At 36.8% G+C, this 11,400-nt stretch overlaps 1 protein-coding gene across 2 annotated transcripts in view; it reads right to left on the bottom strand.

Moving 5' to 3' along the window:
* Nucleotides 1–2,126: 2,126 nt before the first annotated feature.
* Nucleotides 2,127–11,400, bottom strand: part of LOC145771048 (thioredoxin-related transmembrane protein 1-like) — a 167,803-nt gene continuing 158,529 nt past the window's right edge. For both annotated transcript variants that reach the window (XM_082582794.1, XM_082582797.1), the window contains one exon: nt 2,127–3,286. In XM_082582794.1, the coding sequence (XP_082438920.1) occupies nt 3,095–3,286 (192 nt within the window). In that variant the 3' untranslated portion in view covers nt 2,127–3,094. The remainder of the gene's footprint in view (nt 3,287–11,400) is intronic.

Here is an 11,400-nt window from a genome sequence, read left to right as displayed (position 1 = left end):
CTTTGCCAATTGGGCCTGAAAACGAGTCGGAGTTTAAAGAGACTCCATCCAAGTGCTTAAAGACATGCCTGAGAGCCAGTTCGTTGGTATGCAAGTAACAGATGACTTATTGCGAAGGTCTTTGCAGCAACTCTTCTAATGTGGCAAGGCTGCAATGGTGTTTACCTGTCATAATTGTGGTTCCATCTGAGCCTATAATTGACAAATTTTTCTGCAGGTCGGTATTTTCCGGTGCTTTGTGATTCTTAAATAACAATCCAACCAAATGCTGAAATTTAGTATTTTGGCTGTTGAAGTTCGTTAACTATAATGTTGTATAAGCAAAAATACCACAAAACTATATTTTTGTTGTTTAGTCAAATTCTACTAGCAATAGAAGAAAAAGTTCTCTTAGAACAGATAGAAATATGGGTCTTCTGAATCTTTTAAGCCATTAAACAGATTTGTAGCACCAGTAGAAGTGGAGATAGAGCAATTTTGACCTCGCGTGACCGTTGACCTCAGGTAGGAGGGTCAATTTAGGGGTAGGGGAACCAAAATTATATTAAAGACAACATTACAACACCTTAAATCCAAAACATAAAGTGAAATTCACTCCACCCTTAATATACATTATACAAGGCTACTTCGTTAATAGAGTTTCAATTTACGCTTTTGCAGCGGATAGTCCTACACAGTATGCGTCCGCTGTGAGTGGACGCATACTGATGCAATAATGTTGTGCTACAAGCCATCCGAATGAAATGGCTAGCGGACCGGTACCTCGTCCTACTTACATTCACGTTTGTTGTTGCATGAGCAACAGCTTCGCGACCTACTATAAAATGCTCTGCAACCCCCAGGTTGGGAACCACTGGCCTAACACAAGAGAAGAATCAATGCTGAGGCGTTCTTCCCGCATAAGGCGCCCTCTTGATCGTGTTTGAAGTATGAATGGTACGAATACCCGTTTGAACTCGATTTCTTGGCAGGGGAGAATGTTGTAGATTACAACTGACCATTCTTATTTTGCCTCATGCCTAATCATTTCTATTGCTTCTCCTTGCGGTACTATGACGTAGGTAATTGCTCGTTTAAACAATCAAGTAGGCTACTTGCCGTGACATTTTACTTGTGTTCTAGCAGCGTAGCTTCATACAGAAAATTGTTTAGTAGTGAAGACATTTCAGTTGCACACAATCTTTAGTTTGTAAAGTGTAGTGTATGATATCGTTAATACCTACTACCTTATGTTGATGTTAACCGCTATGTTTATGTTCAGCTATATCGTGTGTTTTGTTTAATAAACCCTAATTTGAGGATTTGTGATGAATAAATATGGATTCATAACATAGGCTTCATACTGAACAAATACTAGAATTAGATCAAACAGCATACTTAATTACTTAAGTCAAGTTTGCCTAATCATATGCTATAGGTTGAGCATCGTTGCGGCCCACCTCCGCATCATCACTACATTACTTCATTTGGCCCTCACATGTAAAAGGGTTGCCAATCCTATTGCCAGCAAACACAATACCGGTAATAAATGTTTTTTTTTTAAATTTTACAATGTATGATATGTGTTGTATGACGTGTAGCCATTGTTGAACTAGTGCTTATTTCGTGATTCTTCAAATTTTAATATTGGTGAGAAACTAACACAAGATCTACTTGGTGAGGCACAACTAAAAAACGACGAACAAAGAAAAAGAAATTAACATCAACAACATAACCACTAAACAAGGCAAAAACGAAACAGAAAATCAAAAACTGGCTTCAATTTGCTTCAACAAAGCATAAATTTATGGTCGAAGTAAAACACGAAGACATTTTTGTGCAATGCAAAGTGAATACGCGTGCACATGTAATCATTGTCAAGATGTTCATTCAAGATAATTATATTAACAAGTTACTTGCTGCCACACTGGATAAAGGTTAAAGAACAATCTTCATAAGTCTGTTTACAGTGTTTAGTCTGCTTGTTTTGAATTACTGTAATATTGACATTGCGTTGAGCTAAAAAAGGAGAAAAAATGTGTATCCTTCAGTAGGCAAGAAATACAGGGGATGGCACCAAGCTGGTAGGGACAGCAAAAAAGACAGAGCAAGGTCTCCCAAATCATGAGTCACCAAACGTTTTCACATGGTCTATGAGAATGTTTTTATTCGTGTACAAAATGTTTATGTCTAATGACAAATAAAGCAACAATACATGCTCATTGCTCATACTGAAAAGTATGGGTGTTCATCAAGACAATTATCGTTTCTAGCACTAGTTGCAACGTTCGTCTGATGAATCAATAAATCAACTTGTTTGTCGTTGCTTTTACTTTCAGTTTCATCAGATGAACATTGCAACCAGTGCTAGAAACAATACATGCTCATTGTATCCAGATGTAATTTTTGGGATGAAATTTCGCTAATTCTCTTTCCAATCGATTTATGGCATGCGCCACGCGGTCTTTCAAGTAAGTTTTACATTGGGTCACAAAACAAAAAACGAGAAACTCTGTCACATAGCCAAAGTGATGTAATTAAATCATTCTTGGGAATAAACTTTTACCAAAAAACACACTGCATGAAGGAAAACCAAAAATAGCTTACGGCAATCATTGTTGTGATGTTTTTTTTTTTGAAGCAATAAACGTTACACCAATGAGGCAATGCTTCGCCATAAACTTTAAAAATCAAGTATTCTCTGCTTAGCAATGCGCTTGGCATTCAGAATTCTTTTGTCGTATTAAGGTCGTGGTCGTTTTCATTTACCGTACTAAATAAATAAACATATGGATGGGCTTTTAAATATTGACATAATATCTGTTAACCTGTTTGAAATCTAACGCAGTGTATATGTGTGACAATGATTCAGAAATAACATCGTTCATGTAAATACGCAAGGGAGCAACGTGAGAGGCAAGGCCATTTTAATTTAGACTTTTATAAATACAGGGAAAATAACCAACCGGAAATAGTGAATGATTGTAGCTGAAGACGTCATACTGAAGCGATTTCACTGCAAAGCATGTTTGATATGGTTCCTGTTAAATAGCCAAGCGACATATCTTCTGTATAAGTGGTTCACACACATTGATGCTGACCCATAATTTTCAAATTAATCATTTTCAATTTCGTTATTGATAGCCTCCACAGGGGCATCCCCCGCTTCTTTTCCTCCATCTTGGTCAAGTTTTTCAACATGCCTCTTACGGACACCTTTTCCAACATCATCATCATCAATCTTTGGAATTTCAACGTTTTGTGACATTTCCCAGCCTTGAGATCCATGTGATGAAGCTTGAGAGTTCTGAAATGAACAACAAATACTGATGAAAACCAATAGATTGCATCAGCGTGAGGATAGTGCATCAACATGACACAGTCCTCCCCTTTTACTTTCAGCATGCACGCTGCTGTGAGAAGAGTTCAAGGGTGGCCAAACATGGGTGGCCAAACTTGTTCACTCACAGAGTCACCTACGAAATCTATAAACACCAGGGTCATTCCATGTTAATTTGCATGGTGGGTGGAACATAATGTTTCAGAATCCCTTTGTTTTCAGATATGTTCTTGCCCTTGCAAAATACATAATTAGCAAAGAAAAAAGATATTTTTATATCTTGTACAGTTCTTGAGATAAACATTTTGTCACTAGGTGGAAATTTGCTGTGCGAGCACTTATTCTTTGCTTGATGACCAATGCAAATTCACTTGTATCTTCACAACTACTTCACAAAAATTGCTTTCTGGGCTAAAGAATCCAAATCTTCTGTCAAAATATCAAAAAAACAAATTTTTTTCAAGAAAGATTTGGTAACCTAAAATTATAAAAAAAGAAAAATGCTCCGCCGTCCGCAAAACGCCTGCAAGTCACGTGCGTCGTGCATGCCAATCCGTTTCTGCATGTGATTAACAGAGGTCCCTTACGTGTGAGCGCGCGCGGGTGTTGTTTTGAAAGAACAAAGGCAGAAGAAGAAAACGATTGAACTTGAGAATGACAACTTGTTAAAATGATGGCTTTGTAAAGCTGAGCCGGTTTCCCGCACTGAAAGTTTTATTGGAAAGTCAGCCATTTTGTTTTTATGACATCATATTGCGTGAATAAATGACGGTCTGTTAATATTTTGTATTGCGGTTTATGCGACTTGAGCGTGAAACAAGTTTGGTATGCATAGAACGTAGCTTGAACTGACACACGTTAAGTAGTAGGTAAGTCTTAGGGCGGAATTCAGAAACCGCTTAAGTCTGTCTGGACAAAAGTCTGCGTTAAGCGTCGATTTTGCGATTCAGAAAGCAGACTTACGCTTTAGCAACTTATTCTCGGCTTAAAAGCCGAAAGATATAAGCTACCTGTGGAGGTGGTTTAAGCCTCTGTTGAAGGCAAAAGCGTTTGGCTAATACTGGAGGTATTGAAAGTAGGAGGTTTGTTACAGCATTTTTTCATACAGCATTTCACAATAGTAGGTTACTAGTGTTATTGCTGATGGTGTAAATTTTGAAATGCCTATTTTGTGTTGTTGAATAACCAGACGCTGACACGCAGTTTAGTAATACTGCTTGTAACATCACTTTTGCAAACATACAATTGTGATTGGTCATACTTTTTCCTTTGTCTGCAATGCCAGGAAAAAACAAGTCTATTAACTATCTTACATTTGACAGTTTTCAGACCAAAGGGAGTCTATGCGCCCGCTCTTTTAGTCATAAACTGGCAACAGTATTCCTACAATTGTACTATTTTTAACTTTCAAGGCATTAAAAATAACCTGAGTTATCTGATTCTTTCAAATTGATGAATTATTGCAAACGAAAACCATGTGCGTATTGGCATAACGTTGTCTTAACGTTGTTTCAGTGCTTAATGAGTATTACTTGCTTGTGAAGGAAATTTTTGTGCCAGATCTGTTGCGTCATGGATTACTTGGCATCTACGTTAACGAACGACTTACTGATGCAACTACAACGTTTCTATTTCAACGTCACAAAAAAATGACTTTTTTCTAGTTGTAGGTTGAAATAGCACAACATTGCATTATTTGTTGATTTAGCATGAATACAGCTCAGCTATACGCAAACACTTCTTCGCGTCAGTTAACTATCGCTAAGATATGAACTACTGCTTTAAATTCAGTGAGCAACTTGATGAGCGAGTTTACTGCGCTTTTAGATAAACATAGTTTATACAAATTCCCGTAACCCTTTAATGTAAATTGCATTATCATTTCTTATTTCAATAAAAATACCAAGAGGATTTAATTACAACGATTCTGAACGCCAACTGCTTATTGACCTCATCAAAGACTTTCCAGTGGTGGAAAATAAATAAAAAACTTATAAAAAAGCCTTTCCAAAATGATGATGATGGCTATCCCTCGTCTTCGAGGATGATGGCCTTCGCAATAAAATAAAAGCTAACGGTGAGTTTTTAAATGGCTAATTAGTCCAATCTTGGCTTTAAAAGTTCGGTTACATTTGGTACATTTAAGATCGTTTGGGAGAGTTGGTTGTGGGTGTGATTGTCGTTCTTTTCTTTGCATTCTTTTTTCTTTTAACCTTTTAGATCTGCTCTTCTCAAACGTGGCAACACCTTTCTGAGTGGCAGATCTCCAGAGCAGCCTATCCTCTGCGGTTTCCTCCCAGTTTGTATAATTGATGTTACACACTTTAAGATTACTCTTCGGTGAGTCTTTATACCGCTTCTTTTGTCCACCTACCGAACGCTTACCCTTAGCCAATTCCGAGTAGAACATTTGTTTGGGGAGACGCTGATCTGGCATTCGCACTACATGCCCGCACCATCTGAGTTGATTTCGAATAATGCGGGACTCAATGCTTGTTGTTTCAGCCTCTTCTAGCACGCTCAAATTTGTTCTTTTCTCTTCCCAGCTGATATTCAGAATTTTGCGCAGGCAGCGTTGTTGGAATCTTTCAAGAGTTTTAATATGGTTTCGGTAGGTGGTCCAGGTCTCGGAAGCATATAATAGTGTTGTGATAACTACTGCATTGTAGACGGCGAGCTTTGTACTTTTTCGTATGTTATGGTTGTCAAATATTCGTGAGCGAAGTTTTCCAAAAGCAGTGCTAGCACAATTTAAACGATGTTGTATTTCATCCTGAAGGTCAGCGTTGTCTGAAATTTCACTTCCGAGGTAGCAGAAGTGTTTCACATTTTTTAGAGGTGTACCATCGAGAAGGATTTCTGGCAGAGCACTGGTACGATCTTTAAGAAGTGGTTGAAAGAGGACCTGAGTCTTGTTGATATTGACGCTAAGTCCAAGCCTCTTGTATGCTTGATGGAAAGCATTCAGAATCTGCTGTAGGTGGTTTTCACTCAGTGCTGCTACACAGTTATCATCGGCATATTGAAATTCCATGATACTCCGTGTTGTAGTCTTTGATTTACTTTTAAGGCGAGCGAGGTTAAAGAGCTTTCCATCCATGCGGTAAGATATGTCAATGCCAGATGGAAGGTCATGGTGGACTATTTCCAAGATAGATGCAATAAATTACGCAGCCCTGTTTCACTCCAGAGTTAACCAGGAAAGGTTCAGAACTGTTGTTGCTGGTCTGTACTCTGGCAAACATACCATCATGAAGAAGACGCAGAATACGAAGAAATTTGTCTGGACATCCGTATTTCGAAAGTACATCCCACAGAATCAGATCAGCTGAAAAAGTTAGGGTTAGTTAGTCCATCTGAAACATGGCGTTATTGACACAGGGTTTGGTTTGATACTTAGGTCACAGTATATTATTGCATATAATTGTATTTTCGTTTTCTCACAAATTTGCAAGCCATTGCTTTTAGGCAACTCTTCGATGAAGAGTATGCAAATATTCACATTGAAAGGCCTGTTCGCGATCATGCAGATCCTTTTAATCAACTTAACGACAAGCAGTTTTGTCAACGTTTCCGTCTTAGCAAAACTGCAACTATGGAACTCTTTGAATTGTTTAAAAATGACGAAACGTTGACAGCCCGATCGCATGCAATACCGCCCATACTGCAGCTATTGATAAGCCTTCGATTTTTTGCAACTGGCCATTTCCAGAGAAGCGATGGCGACTTGGCCGGGGTTAGTCAAAGTTCTGTTTGCAGAATTGTAGCGCGTATTTCTCGGTGCATACCCATTGTCACCCAATAGGATTCCATCAATTTCTCCATTCTCAAATTTATCTCGAATGATGCTGTTGTCAAAAATCCGCGCATCGTGTGTCAATCCTGGCCATGATTGTGCAAGCAAAGTCAAAACTTTCCTATTTAGGCATCAAAAATAACTTGAGTAACCTGATTCTTTCAAATTTATGAATTATTGTAAACGAAAGCCATGTGCATATTGGCATAACGTTGTTTTACGTTGTTTCATTGTTAAATGAGTATTCCTTGCTTGTGAATGAACTTTTTGTGCTAGATCTGTTGCGTCATGGATTACTTGGCATCTACGTTAGTTAACGAACGACTTACTGATGCAAGTATAACGTATTTCAACATCATAAAAAAGTGCTTTTTTTCTAGTTGTGAGTTTAAAGCACAACATTGCCTTATTTGATGGTTCAGCAGGAATGTAGCTCAGCTTTACAGCCTTCAGTTTCACGCTTCATTACCTCAACCAAAGAGTTGCTATTGCAATTTCTCTTTCGCGCGAAAACAAAGAGGCTTAATACGGTCTTATATAAGTCGCGCGTAAGTCGAGTTTCTGTATCGCAAATAAGCTTCTTGTATAAGCCTGGCCTATATAAGTCTGACTTACGCATAACACTGACTTATTTTGAGACGCAAATCTGAATTCCGCCCTTAGTCTAGTTAGTCGTCCGTCTTCTTGAAGTTGCAAATCTTAAAGGGGGCTGTCACGCCGACTAGACGACCCCTCTAGTTGTGCCCCTGATTAGGTTAACATATTTAAACAATTTTTTTAAGTTCCGAACTTTGATCTCATTAAGCTGTGGACGCATAGTTGCAAACTAAATTTTCTTTATATTTTATACTATATTTTTGTACCTTTTATGAATGTTGATTTAGTAAATCAACATTCATAACTATGTTTAACTATGTTAACTATGTTTAACTATCATTAACTATGTTATGTAAGTTTTATGAAATTACATAAAACTTGCATAACATAGTTACTAAATACTATGAACTTACATGAAACTTACATAACATGGTTACTAAATAGGGGGAGAATTTATGAAGTTTTATGAAGGGGGAGATGAATACAGCATCTACGTGGCCTTCCCTAAAAGTAACTTCGAACACAGCTAACAAACATCAGAAGTGAAACCAATGTCTTCACCACGTCACACGACAACCGTACCTACCCTAGCGTCTAGCCAGCCCTTTTCAGTTAATCTAATGGTGATCTTGGCTAACATCGAAGGATTTTCTTCAGCAAAATCAACCATGATCAAGTTTAGCATCTTCAAGTTTATTACATTTACATAAACATAAAACTACGCAACAAATTAAGTATCGAACGTTTTCGACATCACAAGATGTCCTCTTCAGGAATAATATACATACAAATTAACTACATCTGAAAAAAATACAATGGTTAACTAAATCTATAAACAGAAAAAGACAAAAAACTGCACAGTACTTCTGACTAGCTCAAACTCAACGATATAGGCTCCACGAGAATCAAAGGTAACTGCATCAAAAGGTGTTAAACAGGTCACATGATATGGTAAAAAGGCAAGGTGCGAAAAAACTAATTTTAAAATACAGAGAGCAAGAAAGACGAGCCGCAAGCATACAATTGTCTGTTTAAAAGTGGATTGTGACGTTTTATGTACAGGGCTTCCAAGATCTTAGTTTGATACTCAGACCTGCCTCTAGACATGATCTCAAACTGCTTGATAGAAACGTTATTTTGGCATTCTGTACATGAAAAAATGTGATCTTTAATTGCGCTTTTCTGTATAGAATTCAAATTCAGGTGTTCCCCAGCTCTAGTCGATAAATGTCTTGTTGACATACCGATGTATGTCAGGCTTGCATCACGCAAACAACTGAATTTATAAACGACATTAGAACATAAAGCAAAGGGCGTAGGCGACTTCAGCTGAAAATATCTGCCTACTTTGAAGTTCTATAAACAGGGTAAATGTCACAATCAAATTTCTTTTTGACAATTTTAGCTAGATTTTTTGAAAATCTTACCGAATCTTTTCCCAAGAATGGTATATCAAAAAAGTTGCTAAAATTGTCTCTTCGGGTTTATCTTTCGGTTTCGTATCCAAAAAAGTTTTTAATATTTTATCAAAAAAGTATGACGGGTATCCATTTAAATGTAGCATATTTTTCAACTTTTTAGTTTCATTGTGGAACAACAAGTTCGTCGAGCAAACCAAACGGGCACGAGATAAAAGACACAAGATTAATCCAGATTTCCACTTATTTGGGCAAAAAGCATTGTAATTTAAAAGTAGGCCAGTGTTGGTGGGTTTTCTCCAGATTTGTGTGTCAAACGAGTCATGATTTATTTTTACTTCAACGTCTAAAAAGGCAATAGTGTCATCAGATTTTTCAACAGTAAATTTGATGTTTTGATGTTGAGCATTTAAAAGGTTTAAAAACTGCGAACAAGACTGATCGTTGTCAAAAATTGCAAAAATATCGTCAACATAACGTACATACATTTTAGGGTAAAAATCACGGAACACTTAAATACATGCTAAAATAATAAATACAATAATAAATACAATACATAAATACACAAAAATAAACAATATACAATACACAATATACAAAAATAAATACATACTTAAATACACGAAACACTTAAATACTTAAATACATTGAATACATGCTAAATTCGACGAAACAATTTATGGAAAAACTGAAGGATTTTAAATGTCCTCCGAATAGTGTTATGGTGAGTTTCGATGTGACATCGCTATTTACTAACGTGCCGCTTCGAGAAACCATCAATATTATTGCTGATCACATTTTTAATGACAACCAACCGCATCGACCACTCATTGAGAAAAAGGATTTCATAAAATTGTTAAATCTGGCCACTGAAGGTATGTTTATGTTTAATAATCGCTTGTTTAAGCAGGTTGATGGCGTCACCATGGGTTCTCCACTTGGTCCGACTTTGGCCAACTTCTTTTTAGCGCACTTAGAAACGAAAATGTTTGAAGTGTTCCGTGATTTTTACCCTAAAATGTATGTACGTTATGTTGACGATATTTTTGCAATTTTTGACAACGATCAGTCTTGTTCGCAGTTTTTAAACCTTTTAAATGCTCAACATCAAAACATCAAATTTACTGTTGAAAAATCTGATGACACTATTGCCTTTTTAGACGTTGAAGTAAAAATAAATCATGACTCGTTTGACACACAAATCTGGAGAAAACCCACCAACACTGGCCTACTTTTAAATTACAATGCTTTTTGCCCAAATAAGTGGAAATCTGGATTAATCTTGTGTCTTTTATCTCGTGCCCGTTTGGTTTGCTCGACGGACTTGTTGTTCCACAATGAAACTAAAAAGTTGAAAAATATGCTACATTTAAATGGATACCCGTCATACTTTTTTGATAAAATATTAAAAACTTTTTTGGATACGAAACCGAAAGATAAACCTGAAGAAGACAATTTTAGCAACTTTTTTGATATACCATTCTTGGGAAAAGATTCGGTAAGATTTTCAAAAAATCTAGCTAAAATTGTCAAAAAGAAATTTGATTGTGACATTTACCCTGTTTATAGAACTTCAAAGTAGGCAGATATTTTCAGCTGAAGTCGCCTACGCCCTTTGCTTTATGTTCTAATGTCGTTTATAAATTCAGTTGTTTGCGTGATGCAAGCCTGACATACATCGGTATGTCAACAAGACATTTATCGACTAGAGCTGGGGAACACCTGAATTTGAATTCTATACAGAAAAGCGCAATTACAGATCACATTTTTTCATGTACAGAATGCCAAAATAACGTTTCTATCAAGCAGTTTGAGATCATGTCTAGAGGCAGGTCTGAGTATCAAACTAAGATCTTGGAAGCCCTGTACATAAAACGTCACAATCCACTTTTAAACAGACAATTGTATGCTTGCGGCTCGTCTTTCTTGCTCTCTGTATTTTAAAATTAGTTTTTTCGCACCTTGCCTTTTACCATATCATGTGACCTGTTTAACACCTTTTGATGCAGTTACCTTTGATTCTCGTGGAGCCTATATCGTTGAGTTTGAGCTAGTCAGAAGTACTGTGCAGTTTTTTGTCTTTTTCTGTTTATAGATTTAGTTAACCATTGTATTTTTTTCAGATGTATTTAATTTGTATGTATATTATTCCTGAAGAGGACATCTTGTGATGTCGAAAACGTTCGATACTTAATTTGTTGCGTAGTTTTATGTTTATGTAAATGTAATAAACTTGAAGATGCTAAACTTGATCACGTTGCTCGGCTTCG

Source organism: Aplidium turbinatum, chromosome 1 (genome assembly GCF_918807975.1).
Source record: "Aplidium turbinatum chromosome 1, kaAplTurb1.1, whole genome shotgun sequence".
Lineage (NCBI taxonomy): Eukaryota > Metazoa > Chordata > Ascidiacea > Aplousobranchia > Polyclinidae > Aplidium > Aplidium turbinatum.
The sequence above is the reverse complement of the archived record's forward strand: the minus strand, read 5'-3'. Positions and strand labels throughout refer to the sequence as shown.